Source organism: Bicyclus anynana, chromosome 13 (genome assembly GCF_947172395.1).
Source record: "Bicyclus anynana chromosome 13, ilBicAnyn1.1, whole genome shotgun sequence".
Lineage (NCBI taxonomy): Eukaryota > Metazoa > Arthropoda > Insecta > Lepidoptera > Nymphalidae > Bicyclus > Bicyclus anynana.
Window position 1 is genome coordinate 15,573,183 of NC_069095.1, and position 23,439 is coordinate 15,596,621.

Consider the following 23,439-nt stretch of genomic DNA (forward strand, 5'->3'; position numbering starts at 1 on the left):
GAGAAGTAATTAATCGAGTGATCAACTGATCACCAGAGTGTGCCCAAACTTTACACCATGCATGCAAGATACCATTATAGACTTATGATGCTGGGATGGTAACCACACGTGAAAGCGCAATGTTCATCGATTTGCCACTAGGTGGACTGAGGATATAAAGCGTATTGCAGAGACCCGCTCGATGCTGGCAGTTCGAGACCGTTTTGTATGGAAGTCCATACAAGAGGCCTATGTCCAGCAGTGGACGTCCACCGGCTGTTAATGATGATGATGATAATGGACATATGACTCATACTAAGCGATTCGGCTCGTCATTCATAGCAAAGGTATGGAATGCCCTGCCAGCTTGTGTTCTCTCTGCCGCCTATATTATGGGTACAGGTACCAAGTCAAGAGTGAATAGGCATGTTCCAACATCGACAGCATATTGCTTACCATCAGACATGATGTCGGTCAAGCACTTGGATGACCGCAATCGCATTGCACCAAAAAATTATCATCATAATATCAGCTAATTAACATCCGTTACCTACATTACCTACATCATGATGATATAATGATGTAGGTAATATGTCGGACTTAGGCTTAAGCAGGGTCTTCCAAACATCACGGTCGTGAGTCACCTTAATGAAGCTACTCACAGCAATGCACTTGATGACATTAGTCCACCTAGTGGTGGATTCCATTAACATGCTTTCCATACTAAGATCCGAAGCTACACAGCCATTTGATCACAGAAGCAGTTACGAGTACCCATATAGCCCTAATGAGGTGTGATATCCCAGTGGATATGACCTCTGCCTTCGATTCTGGAGGGTGTGGGTTCGAATACGGTCCGGGGCATGCACCTCCAACTTTTCAGTAGTGTGCATTTTAAGAAATTAAATATCACGTGTCTCACACGGACTGAGAATTTTCTTAATTCTCTGCGTGTGTCAAGTCTGCCAATCCGCATTGGGCCAGCGTGTTGGAATATTGGCTTAATCCCTCTCGTTCTGAGAGAAGACTCGAGCTCAGCAGTGAGCAAGCACGTTGTATTGAGTTTTCTGTGTATGCAGGTGCGACAGTGTTTCAAACGCTGGAAGGTCGCGAGGAGCGCGCGACTGAGGAGCGTCTAGCCAGGCTGAAGACGGACTTCCTCATAGACCACCCCTGTTTAGCTGGTAAGTGATATTTAGTCTCCCATGTTTTTACTGCCATCATCACCTACCTAAAATAAGCAATCCTAGCAAATAGAGCAATTAAGAAAACCTCAATCAGCCCAACCGAGGATCGAACTCAAGACCTTCGTCTTGTAAATCCACCGCGCATACCACTGCGCCACGGAGGCCGTCAAGTATGGACATGGTAATGTGTGACAAATGACAATGAACTCTGTCACTGTAAACATATATTTTTTCTTTAACTGTGCAATGGCCGAAGCAATGCTTTATCACATCCTGGTTTCCTATCAACAAAGACCACTTATTCATCATTATTGTACTTGTAGATAATAACAATTAATTATTAAATAATTATATATTATGTGTAAACAAACATTAATAATAAGTAATCAAGCACGCGTCATACATCAACGAGTATTAGTAACCGATTAAATAGTATACAAATCTAAAAGCCATTATGGGAAATCCTACAGAATTTGAAATTGTATGAATCCATTGTTACTAGACTAGAATACGATAGAATATACTTTTATTTGCCCACACACAAGTAATAAACGAAACAAACAGAATATACATAATACATAAATCTATAATGGTCGTGGACAAAAAAGGTGTCCACCTCAGCACGATGCCACAGCGAGCTGTGCGCTGGTTTTACTATAGTATTATGTCGATAAAAAAATCCATGAAGGATTATCCAACAAAAGATGTGGACGGACAAACTAGTCGTCTATCCTATATTGCCAGCACTCGGCCTTCCCACTCCCCACCTTTCTCGCAGAACATTTCGTACTATCTCGCATTAGTATGCGTGTGTCGCTACTTGGTCTGCCTGCTTGGTATTTTCCCTGCTGGCGAATAGTATTTCGGCCAAGATTTATAGTGGAGTAAAATATACAAGATTTTTAGTACATTTTTAATTTCTGTATCGTTCTCGTGAACCCAATTTCGGACATCTCCATTAATCACAAAGCTGTTGAAAGTTATTGTTGAGTTAAAAAATCTGTTATCAGTACAAATTAACGGAACGGCTTTATCATCAACAGTATTTACCGTCAGATAGGTACATATTGACCGTCTGTTTCACTGATAAAAATCATTCGCCGACTTCATGACTGTCACGCTTGATTTAGGGTAGCGATCACTCAGCTTAGGGTTCCAGCACGATTCTAATAGTGGAAATCAAAGCATGTACAACGCGATTGCCCGAAGTGGGAAAGTTAGTAGTGTTACAGCTACAGAAATCTTAACAAGACAATAAGTTTTCTATGGTTAGATGCCGTGCCTCGGAGAGCTTGCTAAGCTCTCCCAGTCAATATTATTTACAAAGATTTTATACTATTAGATATGTCATTAGCGCGTCGAAACTGAGGCGAACAAAGGTGCCTAATTGTCTTAATTTTGTCGCACAGTAAACAACGAAAGTTATTTAAACAATACCTATATATATTCCTTCACCATTTGAGACAAGTTATATTTAATTTCTTAAAATGCATACAACTGAAAAGTTGGAGGTGCATGCCCCGGTCCGGATTCGAACCCACACCCTCCGGAATCAGAGACGACATTCAACATCAACGATCAATATTTTACAAATATTTGTACCTACGAGCTCCAGCTCAAATTACGAGTATGTCCTGGCTAAATGAAAGATCCTAGCAACCATAAGTTACCAGAATGCCAATAATAGTATTTGCTCTCTTTGAGTAAAAAGCAAATACTAATAGAACAGCAATAATTACTGCATTATGGTTCATTTTTCTTAATTAATTGTGAGTTGAGTTCACGTATTTATATGTAATGGTATTGTTATTATTATTATTTTACTTTTATAGGCGAAGAGCCCACGATGCTAAATGCGGATTTACTGATCTATCATATTTGATCGATTAGTTGATAGGCAGAATAAAGGTTGTACATTACGATTACTGGTTAAACGTTGGGGAAAAAAACTATAATATGTAGTTTTTTTGAAAAAAAAATAACCGCACTGGTGAATCGAGAAGAGAAATACAACGGTTTTATTTTGCAACTTTGCACCTTACCATGATCTGTCATACTGGTCATTTAAGGTGTTGGTTTTTTTGGTTGCCCTAAACTTACCTACAAATATTGAGAGCTCATACATGGTGGAGGCTCTCAACAACACGCAAGGAATCCTCCCTTATGTTCATCTGCCACGCTCGAGTAAATCCAAAAATCCCCTCTTTGGGTCCTCGACTATTATTTAAAGACCTACGCCTATATTTAAGGGGCAAACGAACAAATAGTTTTCTCAAATGGCGGCAAAGTAATGAATGCGTGTCTAAAACAAATGGTTATGTGCGGCAGTAATCATTAAACATCAGGTGCTGCGATCCGTAAGCTCGTTTGTTCGTGGTATGAAAAAACGTGTAGGTACATATACATACTCGTAAATATGTAGGTACCTACCTACTATCTATACTAATATTTTAAATAGGTAAGTTTATAAGATTGTAAAAAAAATTGTAAAATTGGTAAAAATTATTTCACCAATAGAAAGCCACGTTATTTGCGAGTGTCATAGGCTATGTTTTATTCCCGTATTTCAACGGGAACGGGAACTACGCAGGTGAAACCGCGGGTCGTCTGCTAGTAGGTTATATGCTTACTTTGATTCGTTATGCCACTTATAGATTGTGTACATCCTACCAATATTATGAACGCGAAAGTATGGATGTTTGTTACTCTTGAACGGCGCAACTACTGAACCAATCTAGCTGAAATTTGAAATGGAAATAATAATTTTACTCTGGATTAACACGTACTTTTCATCCCTAAAAAATCCAAGGTTCCTGAGGAATTTGTTAAAAACTAAACTATACGCGGACGAAGTCGTGGGTGTTCGCTAGTACGTAACTCATTTGGAATGTTTTTCAGATAGCGTGAAATGAAAAGTAGAATGTTTAACACAGGTAAAAGAGTCAATTCCTACTCGCTATACGCCCAGGCATCTAAATACCTCAGGAATTCATTCTTTCCACCCGTGGTGAACAATTTAATATTTTTATTCTTCTATCTGGTTCTCTTTCTTTGTAAAAAATATCTATCCAACATTACTTAGTACCCGCATCGCACATGACCTATGATCTTATTATAAAGATAACTTTCTTAATAGCGTTACGTATACATATTATTTAGTAAACAATATTATCTAGAAAGTACTGAAACATCACATCCAGCAAAATGTGATTATTTAAATCACGTTTTGATGATCCTAACTTACTTAACTTATTGTTAACTGATAATTACTTCTAGGGAACACAAACGTTGTTAGTTAATATAACGCTAAATAATATAATTATTATATTGGCATTAATGCTAAGATAATTACACTAATATTATAAAGGCGAAAGTTTGTGTGTAAGTGTGTATGTTTGTTCTTTCTTTGCGCTGCGGCTACCGATTTGGCTGAAACTTGGAATGGAAATATATTTAACTCTGGATTAACACAAAGGCTATTTTTTCATCCCGGCAAAATCCATGGTTCCCGCGGGATTTGTGAAAACTGAATTCCAATCGGACGTCTGCTAGTTTCTGTCAAACGAACTAGTCACTCTTCCTGACCTCACCGAAATTTTTCTATTCATTCATGTCGTATGAGTCAGGATTCTCCTCAGTCAAGAAGGTAATTAACCGACTTCCAAAAAGGAGAAGGTTCTACGTTCAGCTGTATGTATGTTTTTTTTTTTTTTTGTAATTTGTTATTGTATCATAGAACTTGTTCGCGACTTTATCATTATCAGCCTATTTTAGTGATCCACTAGCCACTAGATTAAGCCTTCCATCTTTGTAAGAGAGGAGGATTTAGAGCAGTAACGGACTGTGCCTTAAGGGGGTTCTGTTTTAAAATTAGTTTGTACTTAGTAAGTAAATAAAACTATAAATTAAATTGGTCAGAACTGAACTACATTACTAAGTATTGAAAATGATTGAAGTATGACATTAATGATTTAATATCCACTGTTATCTTAACAATTGTAAATAACGATTTCATTTTGCTGTAGGTCCGTAGTATATTTACGAGTATAAATACGTTAAATCGATTGTATATCGCGCGACTGCGCGGGCGCATCGCGTTAGCTTTTTAATTGGATACCGTCAAAATTGCCCCCAGTCGTTCTCTAAACGCCGTGTGAGACGGTCACGTTACATTTGCAGAGGACGCGTTAACTGCCGTTCCTATTTCAAATTGTACCGGTCTATCGAAAATGCATCAAGATGATAGCTAAACTTATTTTCATCACCATAGTGGAAGTTGTGGCATTATTCTTCGAGCCCAATCATCCTAAACGTTTCTTTAAGTACAGTTGACCATAATTTCCATCCGTTCCGTGTTCTAACCGGTGCGGTTAACCATCAGTTACAAGTTAGTATTACAGTTATTAAAGTTTGTTCAAATGTACGTTAATGTATTTGCATGAATAATGTGTGTGTTTGCCTTTGCGTGACGAAAGGACATCCAAAGTGGACAATTTTGGAATTTAATCCCTTGAAAAACTATTGGCAATTTCCTTACTAAATTACCTACAAAAACCCATTTAATTTTTAAAGTGATAGAAAAAACTTTGTGTTTAATCAGTGTGAACTTTTGATTAATCAAAAAAGTAAAATATTCAATAATTTATTAAAAATGGCCAAAACGGATCAACCAAAATATGCCCGAATTCACTCCTACGGGAGCATGAGTTCAGCACGTAGTGAAGACGACATGACAGTCCATAGCCAGTTGTATCCTTATCCGAAGAAGATGATAGTACCAAGAGAAGTCCTCTATGAGGAGGAACATCCACCCTTCCAGCCGCTGTTTGCTACAACAAGGATATTCGGTAAAGCCAGATGCACCTGCCTCCTGTTCATATACGTCGCGTTCTACGTCGCTTACCTGGTCACTGGGGCCTTGGTGTTCGCTGCTTTGGAGACTCCAATGGAGAACCAGGTCCTGTTGGATGTGATACGCGCGAAACAGGAGTTTGTTTTGAAATATCCATCGGTTGTAGGTAAGTTTCTGTTGCCTAAAATATCTATTATCTTCTTTAACTTACCCTGATATTTGGGTTATTAGCTCATTTGGAATTTAAATTAGTAGGTAGGTACTTACTGAAGTTCAATTGATATTATGTTTTATACTTGCATCTTTTCGATGACAATGCATTATAGTAATGCATATATTAGTAGTGGTAGGTATTGTGGAGCTGGGAGAATGAAATGGGAAGTTTGCCATAGGAACTCCTAAACTAGAACAGGTATACCCTATAAGTTTGGACTCATTTGTCGTGGCAACTCTAGAGCTACACTTTGCTTGGGTGTTTACCATTTAATTTTAGCGATACTAACGAATAGCGTTTTTTTTTAATAAAACTTAATACAATACTTCATATACTTATACTAGCGGACCCCCGCGACTTTGTCCGCGTGAAATTTAATTTTTCACAAATTTCTCCGGAACCATGATTTTTTCCGGGATGAAAAGAAGCCTATGTCAGTCAGTGCTGTCTACTTTTTTTTGGATAGGAAGTATGTAGCAAAATGCTGAGTTAGGGCCTTTTTCTAGGTTATGCCACATATTGCAGGGTGTTCTTCTTTTTTTGCTCTAGCTATAAGCTATATATTTAAAATTTATTATTGTAATGTGTGGCACTGCCTAAAAATAAAGATATTTCTTTCTTTTCTTTCTATGTGTTATTCCAGAGTAAAATCTATTTCTATTCAAACATCTTAACAAACATCCATACAAACTGTCCCGTTTATAATATTAGTAGGATGGTTTATAGACATATTAGGATACTATAATACTAAATAGATAGATAGTATAGGATAGATTAAGAGAGAAATAAGTGATGGAAATTAGAAACATTAAGATGGTACGTAAGACGATCATATCGCTTCATACAAATATTTACCTGGTATGATAATGAAGGTTAAAGGCATTAAAGATTATATTAATAAACTACAAAAATATATATTTTTTAATTATTTACATGTTAGCCCTTGACTCACCTGATGTTGAGTGATGATGCAATCTAAGATGGAAGCGGGCTAACTTGTTATATAGGAGGAAAATCCACACACCTTTTGGTTTCGTACTGGAACGCTAATAATTACTTATTATTACTACTGGGTCATTCCACGTCAAATCGACCAATAGTTGGACTCGACCCCTTTCGATTTGGATAAATTTTGGTCAGAAGTTTTCTTTTATCCTATAACGAAGTTCTGCCGAAGAAAAAAAATTAAAAATTTTTTTTTCAAAAGTTATGCAATATCCAAAATTTCACCAATTTTCACCAATTTTATCCAATTTTTTTAATTGCAATAGTTTTTGAGATTTTTAAAACATAAATTTAAAAAATATGGAAAATAGTGAAATTTTGGATTTTGCATAACTTTTGAAAAAAAAAATTTAAATTTTTTTTCTTCGGCTGAACTTCGTTATAAGATAAAAGAAAACTTCTGACCAAAATTTATCCAAATCGAAAGGGGTCGAGTCCAACTATTGGTCGATTTGACGTGGAATGACCCTACTAATATTAAATATTAATAAATAACATTCAAAGGAATACGAGATATCTTAGAATACGTTGGAATGAAAAGATCTTGAAGAATATATATTCATTCTATCAAGCTTAGATAATATCTAAAATATGTACAAAGATTATCCTCATTATAATAAACCTATAAAACCATATATAAAAACTTCATGTTTATGTATACCTTGATTATATGCGGAAACTTAGCGTGGGATCTACCTATCTAGTTACCTATGTTTTTTATCAACTTTTTATACATCTTACCAATATCTGTGGCGTAAACGATACATAACTATGACATTTATTTTTAAAAACCAATATTTATTTCTGAAATTTTCACATTTAATTTTAAATTTTTAAAAACAAAAAGTTATTTTTTTTTTTCGTTTTATGTTTGGAACTCAGTAAAGTAAACAAGTTGGAATAGGCTATTTATAGAAGCATTTGTCAAAAACTTCATTAAGTTTTATAAAAAAATTTATAAAATTACCGACCGACCGATTCAACCTACTACCAACATAAAAAATAACCTAAACTGAAAAACAAAAAATAACATCGTACCTATGTACTACCTTCTGATCAGTTTGAAATCGGTGCCAAGTTAGTGATGTTTTAATTCAAACCGTTTAAATTACAAAATTTCCGTGGTTCTTTCTGAAACGGTTTTAATAACGCCGAACGCCGAATAAAAAGCAGAACGTAGAACCTCCTCCTTTTTGAAAGTCGGTTAAAAATGAAAATTTTGTTTGTTCCAACAGTACGCATTTTTTTACAAAGCACAAAGTTTATAGTACGCAAACCCGAAATATTATAGTACAATACTATAAATTATAGTACGGTTGGCATCCCTAGTTATGTGGTCCCTTACAATGGACCCCTAATAACTTTTCTAGATATTCTGCATTCAGTCAGTAACCTGGATGCATTTCGAAATAAAAAAATTTGGTTCAAATTGTGAACCACCTTCCTTTTTTGACGTCGTTTAAAAACCTGATCTCAAGCGATGTGAGCCAAGGATTAGCCGTTAAAGTATACGAGATAAAACAAAATTAGAATACCTAATTTACGAATATTTTTATTTATTTTAATTTTATTGATATTATTTGAGGTCAAAACTTAATTGTCTAGGCGAAAATAGATCAAAGATACCAAAATCATTTTACAATCCATTTGACATTTAGAACTACCTAATAAAAAGAATATTAAAATATAGAAAACAAAATTAGATTTAGATTTAAAAGACATTCCTGATTACATAAATAACTTTAGACGCTATCTATTCTTAGACTTATGTTTTATCTTAAGTAGTGGTATATAAAAATACCAAAACAGGTTTACCTTCCTACTCACATTTAATTATCTAGTTGCCACTTGGCTATAATTATGTGTATCGCGCGAAACAACCTAAGCTGCCAATGATTCCGTATAGTATTTTTAATAGCACATTATTAAGAGTTAGTAAAATATTATATTGTTTCAATGAGATCGGAGATATAGAAAAATTATCTATACAAATGTAATAAAGCTGACTAATTTGTGTTTGGTTAAAAGTGCTAATTTCTGAAATTACTGGTTCGTATTATAAAAGTCCGTTAATGTTCAATACCCTATTAATTGAAGCAGGCGGACTTCAAAACATTTAAATGAAACCGTGAGGCACTGCTAGTCTTAATATAGTTCCCAGTAAGTGGTAGAGAATTACAATCTTAATTGTCAAGAATCAACAAAAAAGGTATAAAGACTAGAATGAAATTGAAGAGTTTGGTCTTTGTTTTGTCTTCGCAACAAGCGCGGAACCCTAAACACGCTTGTTTCCAGTTTTTTCTTCGCTTTCAACATGTCATAGACCCTCCTACAATTCGAGCTCTGTTCAGAAGATCAAATATATATTATATTACAAATTTTAACCGTGACAAGGAAAACACATTGTCCTTGGTCAATGAGTTACTATAATGGTTAAAAGTACATGAAAAAATGGCAATTAAAATTATACTAACCAGTGTGTTTGATTTTGGGATTTTATTAATAAATGGGCTTTAGGGAATACGAAAATGGTGATTGTTATTGATTTGATGTTGATTATTTTAGGTGGCTATTAGACCAAAGTCAATCAACAACCAAAGTCAGTCAAATAGGCCAGGTTAACAATAAAATCTGATAATAATCGTTACAGAATCAAACATTATCACGTTAAGCAACCCTGCTTTGGGACAGCGTCATGGGTTTTGCCTTCGCAAGAAAACCTGCCCTTATTTATCCTATAATCTTAATAAATTTACAAATTATACCCACGTGGAAAGGCGGCAAGAATATTAGTATCTCAGACCAATTACCTTTGGACTTGTGTCGCACTCAAATTCACCAACAAAATTGTCTGTCGTTTTTTGAGGGGGACGAGGTAAACTGACACGTCGAAAATATTTAACTCCAAAAATATATCCTATGTCTTTACACTACACACAACTGTATATTTAAATCAATACACACACGTGTAATTTTAACACAGTAAAACATCGATTGTATAGACGCAGTTTGTTTAAACTGCGTCTATACAATCGATGTTTTTACGAATTTCTCTACTGAACTCTATAGGTTTACTGAAATTCTATAGGTCCACTAGTTCGTAATCAATACAATTACCTTTAAATTGCGTCAATAAAATTACAAGTTTTAATATTTTAGTAGGACTTTTACAGGGCGTACGGGATTAAAATATTAAAATTATCGTTACATTTTCTTTATTTCTGTGGAACAGAAAGATTTTTGGGTCTAATTTGCCCCCTAAAATCTGCCTCCCTAATCTCCAGCCTACTTAGCCTACTGGTAAATCCACCACTGTGATCATATACTTTGACAAAGGAGTGACGTCTATCGAGACAGGTCCTATGCCTGCATTTCCGCGTTGGAATCTGGTCCTTTGCGTCAAAATAAGCCAGCCTTTCATCACCAGTCGAGGCAACTAGTCACAGTCCGGTGGTAGAATTGTGCAAACGAAGAAGGCGCCGCGAAAAACGTAATAACAAAAGCGATGTCATCAGTGTGGTTTACCTAAACAGACAAAAACGTGGGGTTGTTGAAAAAAGAGAAAAAAGAACAAGAAAGAGGGTAGATCGATTCTGCCCCTAACAGCGGACGTCAGCTTCGCATCTCGTAAACTTCAGTCTTATCGTGACCACGACATTAAAAATCTCGTCGTTTTATCGTGGTATGTACCCGTTTAAATAATATTCGTAATGAACAACCACGAAATAAGTTTAAAACCATTAGTCACAGTCACCTGATTCCGAGAATCTTTTTTGGCAGACAAGGTTTTTTTGAGCCCCCCCAGTAAGTGTTTTCCTGAGCTGCAACTCCTGATAGGTATCGATAGTAGCAGCGAGGTCGTGTCGTCGAACTTTGAGCTGTCAGCGGGGTCACTTCGGGCCACGAGTGCCAAGCGGAGCGGAGAGACCCGCGGCTATGTAATTCAACCTAGCTGAGAATCGAATCCGGGACCTCACAGTTTTCTATTTTCTATTTAATATATTTTAGATTCCTCTATATAGATTTGATATATTTAAGTTTTGCGATATTATCAACTTCAAACTGTGCTGTAAATAAAATGGTTATAGTACAAATTACCTTAAAGAATTATTTATATTAAATACCGCTATAAATAAACTTAGTGATATAAATTTAAAAAATCAAAACCCCACTGCAATGAAATCGCATCGTCCGTTCGGAAGCTATGGTGCCACAGACAGACTGACAGACAGACACCTCAAACTTATAACACCCCTATTTTTGCGTCAGGGGTTAAAAACCACAAACTCCCGGCTGTCGTTATGTTAGCCTACTCAATAAGTGGGTAGGTAAAAAAACTATCATTTATAGCAGCACCAGTAATAGCTATCAAACGACAATATTAAAAAAAATGTCTTTCATCATCATCGTCTATACTTCTACGAGTATACTAAAATTGCAAACATGTAAAGTTTGTTGTATTGGAGGTAGTAATCTCTGGATCTACTGAACTGATTTTAAAAATTCCTTTAACTACTAGAAAGCCACGTTATTTGCGAATGTCATAGGCTGTATCTTGCCCCCGTATTCTCAAGGAAACGGGAGCTAGGACGGCGAAACCGCAGGGTGTGGGCTAGTTAACTATAAACAATTATGTAAAAAGGTTAAAGTTCAAAGTATGCACGTAAGATACACGCGTGTATGAGGCAATAAATCGCTGACGCGTCCGTCGGCAGCGAGTCGGTAGCCGATAGCGAGATGCGGGGTCGGCCCCTGTGGGGTCAGCACTCTACGGGGTCAGCCTATCTGCCCTGTGGGGGTGTGGCCGATTTGTATCGTGCAGTTCCTATTGAGAGCGTTATGCAACTGGAAAATTACAAAGTACGTATTTGTGTACTTATTACACCATTCTCATGTACTTTTTTTTATTAAATGACCAAGTTCACGATGGTAGCATGACACTAGGTTATCTAGAATAGAACCCAGTATCTCTCTGGTGAATACTTCATTACTAACTGCGCCAGAGGTCGTCAACACAGTTGAATTCTTTCGAAGCAAAAGGTATTTGGCGATCATTAGGACAATCCATTTAGTCGCTTTGAAGTTTTGATGATCATAGTAATCTAATTTTAATGAAACTTAATGATTTTCAAATTTCTCATAACACTATTTATTTGCTAAGTGCTTGTGACTCAGCGACGTGCACTTCATTAAACAATTTACTAATATTTAGACAGTATTGAAGAAAGAATTTTCCATTTTTTACCGACTTAAAAAACTGGTAAATTATGAAAAAAAAACAATTTCACCGGAAAATGGCAGCAGAAAAGCTGGGCGGCAGTATTTTCCCGTGCAAGTTTTATCACAAAGAGCTCAGCAACTGCAGCATTACGCAATTAACCTCCTATTTTATTGTGTCAATGTTTATTGCGTGAGTAATTGGTTTGGTGATAACCTCTTGTTGCTATCACATGCAACGATACTCGTAATGTGATGATTAATGTAAGTAGTATGTTAATGTATTTGTTTACACAGACATCGATGCAACGCATCGTTGCAAAGAGGCCGACAGATATGTCATTAGGTTTTTTTCTACTCCCATTTCGTAATCTTCTCAATTTAAAACCTCAAACCATATCACAAAACTATTAAGTCATACAGGTCGTTTGGTTTGGTCGTAATGTTCAATTACCACACGAGTATGATTTTTTTTAAATAGTTTAATGGCATTGGTTTCAAAAATTCATGCATCCATTAAGAAAACAAAATCTAGGAGACCACATCGAGACTAGAACTAGAAGACCACGGCGATACAAAATCGAGGAGGCCATCCCCAACGTCAATTACATATTATTTACCAAGTTTTACAAATTATTTTGTTTATCATCGTAGTCGTAGAAAAAGGGTTGTATGCCACTGCATGTAATTAGTTACTGTAGCACTCATGCTGTCTATTGTACAAAATCATTCGTTCTATAATGTGCTTGTAAACTGATTTCTTTTTACGAGTACTCTGACTGAGCTTATGAAATAAATGAATGACCCTCATTACCTGCATGACAGTGGCACAAATAGCTATTTTAGTATCCCTATGGATTTCAGGACATTTACGTATGTCTCGCGTTCACGATAAACAAATATCCCCTTAATAAGACCCTGAAGACTCCAAAATAATTTTATCATTTTTAACATTAACAGCCTATGGACTACAACTGGACATATGGCATATGGCATGGACTTCCGAACACCAGGGTCTCGAGCCGCCAACAAAAAGTGATCCGAATATATCATCATCATCATCATCATCATCATATCAGCCAATGGACGTCCACTGCAGGACATAGGCCTTTTGTAAGGACTTCCAAACATCACGATACTGAGCCACCTGCATCCAGCGAATCCCTGCGACTCGCTTGATGTCGTCAGTCCACCTGGTGGGGGGTCGGCCAACACTGCGCTTACTAGTGCGGGGTCGCCATTCCAGCACTTTGGGACCCCAACGTCCATCGGCTCTTCGAACTATGGGGCACATAGTTCGAAGAGCCGATGGACGTTGGCCCATTGCCACTTCAACTTCGCAACATCCGAATATATCTACATACATTATATATTTATGTATAATTAATTGTACATTTAGTTTTCACTCTTCCTGAATACACAAATCGACATTGTAGATAATATTTAAGTAGGTAATATTTGTTTAAATAACTTCCGTTGTTCACAATTAGACACTTGTCCGCCTCAGTATCGACGCGCTAGTGACATCTATACTAATATTATAAAGAGGTAAAGTTTGTAAGTTTGTAAGTTTGTCACATTTTTTAAATGGGGTAATCTTCGGAACTACTGGTCCGATTTTAAAAATTCTTTCACCAGTAAAATGCTACATTATCGGGGAGTGCTATAGGCTATATTTTATATTGGTATCATATACAACGTGTCCCAAAATTCAACGATAAGCGGGCGCCAAAAGATTGACCTGCTCATGAGCACTTAAGGAAAAATAATAAAAAAAATATACCTAAATTTTTTTTTTAGTTACAAAATAAATTTTAAAATTCTTTGAAAATTTACACCTTGTATGATATTTTGAACTACCGCAGCTACAATTTCTTAAATATGCTTAAGATTTTTTTTGTATCGGAACCTAAGTAGTACTACTATTCACCACAACTCTTAAAAACACCACAATGCCCGCAGTTTTTACACAAAAAAAAATCAAAATATTTTTTTTCCCTCAAATTTTTAAAGATTTTTACTTTCAGTCTACTTTGACTCATGGTCTTGCAAAAAAAAGTATGAACACCGCTATGGCAAGTTATTTTCAAAGTTGACGCAACTAATCAAGATTTCAAAATAGTATAATACCCTAGGATAACTAGTCACAAAAAAAAATATGCGTACCATTTGTAAACAAGAACCAAATTTCTTAATTGTTCTTGTTGTTAGTAATAAATTTTACTATGTTCCAAAAATGTGTTTGTTATTTTAATTACACAACATTAAAGTAAATGTTCGAATTGTTTTCCACCGGCATTAATACAGGCACGACATCGCCTTAAAAACGACCGTTTTATTTTTCGCGCATATCTTCTAGCATTGATATGTGCCGCAGCCTGAGTGATTTTTTGCCGAAGCTCGTCCAATGTCGTAATCGGTTTTGCGTAGATCCTGTCTTTGAGACAACCCCAATAAAAGAAATCCAGGGGGTTTAGGTCGGGTGATCGGGGTGGCCATAGGATAGGACCAAGTCGCCCGATCCAACGCCCCGGATACTCGTGGTCTAGGTATTGTCTCACAGGACGAGCGTAGTGAGCTGGGCAACCATCATTTTGATACCACATATTTTGAAGGTCGCTTAGGGGGACGTCTTCTAGTAATTCTTGCAAATCATTTTGTAAAAAGTTCAAATAACTGTCCCCATCTAAGTTTCCTTGTAATTCAAAAGGCCCAATCACTTTTCCATTTAAAATGCCCGTCCATAAGTTGACCTTAAATTGATATTGGGATTTGTCTTCTCTCATCAGGTGCGGATTCTCATTGCTCCAGCTGTGTAGGTTGTGAAGATTTAAATAGCCATCTTTCTTGCAGGTTGTTTCATCCGACCATAGTACTTTATCCAAGAACTGAGGATCTTCCCGATGCTTTTGAAGCATCACTCGGCAAAATGCGATCCGCAGTGGATAGTCCCGTGATAGTAACGTTTGTACACGTCTGTAATGATATGGGTGTAGCCGATGACGTTTTAGTATTCGATGTGCTGAACTTTTTGGGATTCCCGTAGCTGCTTCTATGGCACGCACTGAGGTAGTTGAATCAATGTTTATTTCATTGAGAACTTCTTCATCGCATTCCGATCTAGGTCTTCCAGCGTTTCTTCTAGCTGACGGCAAACGACCCTCCGAAAACGCTTGATGCACATTCATAAATACCCGATAATCTGGATATCTTTGAGCGTTTGGGTACCTTTCTCGATACAATCTGCTAGCAGCGTTAGCATTGCACCGACATTCTCCATAAATGAGATGCATGTTAGCGTATTCCATCTGCGTGTATGGTTGCGGCATGATAACGCTAAACAGTCCAAAATACACCAAAAGTCCAATTCACAAAACACAGGCACAGTCCAAAATAATGCCAGGTCAGTTCAGTTTGCAGATCACTTAAGTCCAGTCCAAAATGCAAAGCCAAAAGTCGTTAGTACGAGAGCCACGTCAATTGAATACGGAAAGTTGCGCAGTAAACAAAGGAGCAGAGCGTACTGACTTGCTGGGAACAGGATTTTCTTTACCTGCATCATTGTCATTCAACAAAGAACATCTGTCTATCCCTCTCTAACGTATACTTATCGCTATCTTTCTCTCTCTCTCTCTCTCTTATTTTTAAATGTTATCGTTCGTTCCATTAAAATTCTAGGAAATTGCAACGTATGACTCACATCATTTTGTGCATAAAGTAAAAGTGATTTCTAGGAGCAAAAACATTTTAGAAATTTAGTTCTTGTTTACAAATGGTACGCATATTTTTTTTTTGCGACTAGTTATCCTAGGGTATTATACTATTTTGAAATCTTGATTAGTTGCGTCAACTTTGAAAATAACTTGCCATAGCGGTGTTCATACTTTTTTTTGCAAGACCATGAGTCAAAGTAGACTGAAAGTAAAAATCTTTAAAAATTTGAGGGAAAAAAAATATTTTGATATTTTTTTGTGTAAAAACTGCGGGCATTGTGGTGTTTTTAAGAGTTGTGGTGAATAGTAGTACTACTTAGGTTCCGATACAAAAAAAATCTTAAGCATATTTAAGAAATTGTAGCTGCGGTAGTTCAAAATATCATACAAGGTGTAAATTTTCAAAGAATTTTAAAATTTATTTTGTAACTAAAAAAAAAATTTAGGTATATTTTTTTTATTATTTTTCCTTAAGTGCTCATGAGCAGGTCAATCTTTTGGCGCCCGCTTATCGTTGAATTTTGGGACACGTTGTATATTAGCCGAGTTATCACAGTTTTTGTCATACAGGTCGGACTGAAAATCCTCTTAAACAGACTTATTCGCATGCGCTGCCTTAACTATTGTGTAAAATTGAAATAAATGTATGGAGACTTTATGTATCTTTAAAAGTTCTACAAAAAAGTCCGCGACACCATATATCTATCTTCTATATATTAGCAGATATAGTACCTTTTGTGTTTTAAAAATTATTAATTTTATATGCTTAGGTTTATGTCATTATTTATACAACTAAACTTTAATCCTTATTAAAATAAATTATTTAATAATCACAAGAATATTATGGAGATAAGATTTGCCTTTTACAGTATGTTAATTACTTAAATAGTTTCGGAGATAATACAAAATTTCTAAAAGACGCAAAAATTCCGCTATATTTACGTAGTTCCCGTTCCCGTGAGAATATGGGGATCAAACATAGCCTATGACACTCGCAAATAACGTAGCTTTCTATTGGTATAATATTTTCCAAATCGGTCCAGTAGATCCAGAGATTACCTCCTACAACCACACGAACTTTACCTCTTTATATTATTAGCATAGAGGTCTGTCTCTATTTCTCTTGGTCATACCACCACTCTCGAAGGTCTGGACCGATTTTGCTAAGGGTAGGAGTAAGATAGAGAAGTTACAGGGTAGGGTAGGGTACGGGTAGGGAAGCGTAGGGGTAGGGTAGGTTTAGGGCCGGGTTTAGGGTAGTGGTAGGGTAGGGGTAGAGGTAGGGTAGTGGTAAGGTAGGTACGGGTAGGATAGGGAAGTGGTAGGGTAGAGGTAGGATAGGCGTGAGATAGGGGTACGGGTGGGATAGGGGTAGGAAAGGGATAGGGTACGGGGAGGGTAGGGGTAGGATGGGGGTAGGGTATAGGTAAGGTACGGGTAGGGTAGGGGTAGGGTGGGGGTAGGGGTAGGGTAGGGTAGGGGTAGGGGTTGGGTAGGGTAGGGTAGGGGTAGGGTAGGGGTAGTAGTAAAGTTGACATCGAAATTTACGCGGACGAAGTCGCGGGCGTCCGCTAGTATCTTATAGTTTAAAAACTTTTGGTTCTAGACGTCCCTAATGCGTACGGTCACAGAAAACATCGGTACGGTTTTGATATGCACATATTTGTAATAACAGATTGACAAAGGTCAAGTATCGTACGAAACGGATAATCTAATGACATCACAATACTGTGTTTGTTGTTTGCGGTGTTTGTGTGTCGATATTATTTATTGTAGGTAGCTGGTTATCGCGTTTATCAGCTGGTAATCTTCCATTACAACATTATTATTATAATCTACTCTGCACTATTGAAACTTGTTAGCGATATAGCTAAATGAGTACAGTTCGTTTTATGTTGCATGGTGCGGGTGAAAGTTCGTTTCACTGTTGAAAGATTGCCGCGAAGGATGATAATAGTACGTATTATGAACGTCTTACAGGCGACTGTCTCCGTACCCATGCTATCGGAAAAAACACTTTATTAGCTTCTTGTAACAGAGCTCGACGGGGTTATTGAAAGCAGCACTGCTGTGGACTTGGTGCCGAAGGACTCGGTTGCTAATAAACTTAGAGGTACACGGCCGACGCCCTCCGATTCCGGAAGGCGTAGGCTCGAATCCGGTCCGGGGCATGCACCTCCAACTTTGCAGTTGTGTGCATTTTAAGAAATTAAATATCACGTGTCTTAATCGGTGAAGGAAAAACATCGTGAGAAAACCTGCACACCCAAGAATTTCTTAATTCTCTGCGTGTGTGAAGTCTGCTAATCCGCATTGGGCCAGCGTGGTGGACGTGGCCTAATTCTTCATTCTGAGAGGAGACTCGAGTTGCTAATGGTAATGTTGTAAGTGAAATATATTAGATGTTTAAACAGGTTTTATATTAACCTCAATTACTAAACATCAATGCCACGCCATTGAGATGCCCCATAACTTAGTATGTTGCAACCACAGAAAACATGGCAATAAAAAGCGTGTATAGCTTAGCATGGTGTAATTGCCGCGTAGATAATAGGACTATACTACAGCTCTACTTAATGCATACTGTTTGCCTGTTTGGCAATGGCAACAAACAAATTAGGGTCATTTCACAACTTATTTATTTTAAATTATGTATTGTTTGTTTATAAAGTGTAATACAAAATATATGAACTATATCTAACTGTTTTAAGCTTATTAATCGAATTTATTTTCATTAATTTAAGAACAAGTTAATGGGGATGATGACTAGGTTTGAATATATTGATTTTTATAATACATTCGGATAAATAAGGTCAATGTTAACTAATTTATACATAAAAGCAAAGATTAACTGGATATTTGCAAAATAAATAAGATTATAAAATTTCAAAATCTATTAAAAATCTTTTATCGTTATTAGATAAAAGTTCATACAGTTTTAGCATCCTTACATTAAATGTGACATTTTTTAATATTTGAACTATAAACATAAACGCACAAATAACGAAGAACGGTAATTTTGTTTGAACGCCCATACAAATTAACTATCACTAAGTGCCTACGACGTTATTAGTTCGTGCCATTTTGTATGGGGCGTTTTTCAGGGGTCCGCGGCAGCGTCGCAAATCTGACCCTTTAAATCCCTGTAGCTCCGAAAATAATGATCGCAGATACCCTGTTACTTTTACAAAATTGCTTTTGTATTAGCATACTCTTAATTTATATACAATTTAAAAAACAGTCATCATCCCTATTATAATTATTATTAGGTGTGAAATGACTAGCGATTTATAACCTCATTTTTAACCGACTTCAAAAAGGAGGAGGTTCTCAATTCGGTCGGTATTTTTTTTTTTTTTTTTTATGTATGTACACCGATTACTCAAAGACGCCTGGACCGATTTCAAAAATTCTTTTTTTGTTTGAAACGGTATAGTCCCCATTTGGTCCCATTGCCATCATGACAAGATCTGATGATGGAATCCTGGAGAAATTGAGGGGAACTTTCGAAAATTATATGGGTGTCTAGTGTGTTCGTAAATTTTTCCATTTAGTACTTTTAAGAAATACAAAATTATGAAGGTTTAAAATCGATCTGATGATGGAGTCATAAAACAGACGAGGGAACTCCTTGGCGATTTACAGCAGTTACCTTGTGTTTGGGCTTGATTAATTTGTATTAATGAGAACTTTCCACATAGATAGGTTGTGACTGTCATTTAGGGGTTTGGTGATGAAGACCAAGGACAATTAAGGGAACTCCTTAACAGTTTACAGTAACTACCTAGTTTTTTGGCCTTGATTAATTCGTATTGCTGAGAACTTTCTACCTAGATGAGTTGTGTCTGTTAATAGGGGTCTGATGATGAAGACCAAGGTCAATGAAGGGAACCCCTTGACGGATTACGGTAGCTATCTTGTGCTTGGGCTTGATTAATTTGTATTCTGAGAATTTTGTACCAAGATGGGTTGTGACTGTCATTAGGGGTCTGATGTATTCGTTTGAGATGAAATTTTACACTAAAAATTGAAAAATAATAAAAATTTTAATAAAAAAAATACAACCGACTTCAAAACCTAAAAACGTACCCACTAAACTAAAAAGCGAAAAATAACATCATAATATGTTCTACCTGCTGATCAGTATGAAGTCGGTGCTTAGCCGGTGTTGTCTTAATTTAAGCCATTTCTGACAGGACCACATGAAACAACACTGTCTGCAAAATCTAAATCTATAAGATATGCTCACATGGCTTGAATTAATACATCACCGGCTTAGCACCGCCTTCATACTGATCAGCAGGTAGAACATATTATGATGTTATTTTTCGCTTTTTAGTTTAGTGGGTACGTTTTTAGGTTTTGAAGTCGGTTGTATTTTTTTTATTAAAATTTTTATTATTAATTTGTTTGTTGTACTCCTCCAAATTGCAAAAGACGCGTAATGGTCTAGTAAGAAAGAGTCCTTATCACCAACGTTGTTATCAATCACGGAAAAATATGAATGCCATCCATCTGGAAGAACTAAAGTAGGTATTGGTGTTATAGATCCGAATGTACTTTTATATGACATCATGTTTACATATGAAATAGATCTACGGAGAGAGATAACATTTGAACTGCGTTTGACCCAGGTCGGTTACCATGTTTACTGCATACGTCATCGCATGGGTGCAGAGTGCTGCTAGGAAGTACATTTAGAGATCGTGTACTGAAAAAGGTTATTTTGCTGGTTTTTCCAAAACTTTTTGACATTTAGTGTTTATAATGTTAGTTGTATTTATACGTTTAGTAGAAGTGGAGGTTCTTTTTGACAGAGACCTTTTTAGTAGCACTACTTACCACCAAACAGCATAGCTGTGTTTGGGTCTGTTAAAAAGGCATGTTTTTTTTTATTCTTTACTAGTTATCTCTTGACTACAATCTCACCTGATGGTGATGATGCAATCTAAGATGGAAGCGGGTTAGCTAGTTAGGAGGAGGATGAAAATCCACACCACTTTCGGTTTCTACACGACATCGTATCGTATATAACTAACCACAGCCGAAGCCTCCCAACAGCCAGACCTGTACCAATTAAGAAAACTTCAATCGGCCCAGCACGAGATCGAAACCAGGACCTCCGCCTTGTAAATCCACTGCGCATACCATTGGCCCACGGAGGCCGTCAAAACTTCTTCTCATGATTCCTTGTAGAAAATATAAAAAAATACGTTTAACAATGGGGATCTTCTGAATCCTTAAAACCTGATCTGTCAAACTTTCATTTTTAACAAAGGAAGGTGGAAGGTCTGACCATCGCATGCCATATTGGTCCACTAGCTAGCCACTATTATATCGGGGCAGATTACATCTCGTGGTAGTTATAGTTGCGTACATGGAGGCGAAGGGACGATATCTCACGGCGCACGTATTAAATGGGTCGTAACATTAATAGCTAGCTATCGTTAGGGTCATCAGGCGTTAGGGTATTGGGAATTTAATAATATTCCCTATTTTTCTCGTCGATTTTTGCTCTAGTCACAGTCTAAATGAAAAATTCTTGTTTTTAACATAGAATCAGTAGGTCTTTTAAAACTAGTAATTAACTAATTATGTACCTAAAACTTTATTATTTTATAGTGAACCGGTGCTGCGACGCTACACAGGCTGTCCCAAAAAATAATTCTTTAGTTTCTGCTTATGTACGTTCGTGAGTATATTGGTATCTTTTAGAAGATTCTTTACCGCATCCGGAAAATCGTTAAAGATTGTTGGAACAATATATTCCAGCCTTATATCTAAATAATCTACTACTACTAGATTATTAATGTTCCTTTATTTTTAGAATTCCGCAATTTAAATAGAAACATTGTCTGTGTGTCCCTCTGTCAAGACCTTTATTTTTAAGAAGGCGTGGGGTATAAAGTTCAACCAGGCTAACATTTTAACGAATTAAAAAATGCAACCTTTTACATCGCATATTTTGATAAAACCTATAGGCCACCTAGAATCATGACTCATTATCGTCAACAGCTATCAGCTAGGATAGATCAGCTAGCTAACAGCTAGGATCTTATTATAACGTATAGTATAAAGTATTGGCCTTATTATATCGTATATACTAACGTTGTAAAGAATAAAATCCGAAATTCTTCAAAAACTAAATGACAGTTGGTAAACTATGTACTTGTACGGTAGCTCGAGTCACACTTGTGCGGTTTTATTTTAAACCCCCAACGCAAAAGGTTTGACGTGTCTGTCTGTCTGTTAGTCTGGAACTATGGTACGACAGAAAGAAAGACATGTCAAACGGATGAAGCGATTTTTTTTTTATTAAGTAAAGGCGACCTATGCGCGATTGTTCATAGACATGTTTAATGAAAATCGGTTGAGCCATTTAAAAGTTGTGGGAGGTGAAAGTGGGGAAGAAGCGCACTGAAAAAAAATAATGATGACTTGATCGAGAGTGTAATTAATAATTTCATGACCTTCGGGTGTTTTTAAAAATTTTCAATGTTATGTTATTATATAATAAGTTTAGTGTGGCAACCCTAAAAGCCGTTAGCCCTGTAAGCAGGTGCTGCCTCTACCCACTTAGCCCTTCTCTAATCTTTTCAATACGTCGGCAGATTATTATTATTTGAAAAGCTTCAATAAAGATTAACTTTCGCTTACAAAGTGACGTCTTGAAAGTCGTGCTTTATAAAACTTTTAAGATCATCTAAGATTTATCTCAGAACCTTAGTACTTAATCTTTTTTGTAACATATTTGAGTGAACACTTCCAGCTTTTATTTATTATGTGGTAGTAGCAATGGCGCGCACTAGGTTTTTATCTTGGGTAGGCACTATAGGTACTGGGTGTACTCTTCGATAACAAAATCCCCAAAACTGTGATGGACCTGCCAATGCATAAATTTAAGTAATGTGTTAAAAAACATTTACTTAGTTGAGGTTACTACACAGTTGATGAGTTTCTTAATGATAAAGATGCTTAGAGACCGTTGGATCAGCTTCCACCTAGTAAAACTATAAGAAATTGTAATGTTATCATCAATTGTAAATTATAATATGTATGATTTTTTTCAAAAGAGCAACTGATGAGTTTTTTGCCGGTTTCTTCTCAGCAGAACCTGCCTTCCGAACCAGTGGTAGAATCTTTACAAATAGTCTACAGACGTATCAAAAGTGCTTGTAACGTGAGCCTACTTGAAATAAATAATTTTTGAATTTTTTGAATTTTGAATACTCGTAGGGACAGACAGATTAAACATAATGGAAAACTCATTCT

General features: G+C 36.5%; 1 protein-coding gene across 2 annotated transcripts in view; it reads left to right on the forward strand.

Moving 5' to 3' along the window:
* The window catches only part of LOC112050890 (potassium channel subfamily K member 1), a 38,091-nt gene that overhangs the window by 326 nt on the left and 14,326 nt on the right, over positions 1–23,439 (forward strand). The window contains exon 2 of one of the 2 annotated variants that reach the window (XM_024089294.2): positions 1,059–1,163. In XM_024089294.2, coding sequence (XP_023945062.2) covers positions 1,059–1,163 — 105 coding nt within the window. Of the gene's footprint in view, positions 1–1,058; positions 1,164–5,246; positions 6,185–23,439 lie in introns of those variants that run through there. The other variant, XM_024089293.2, reaches the window with a different exon arrangement.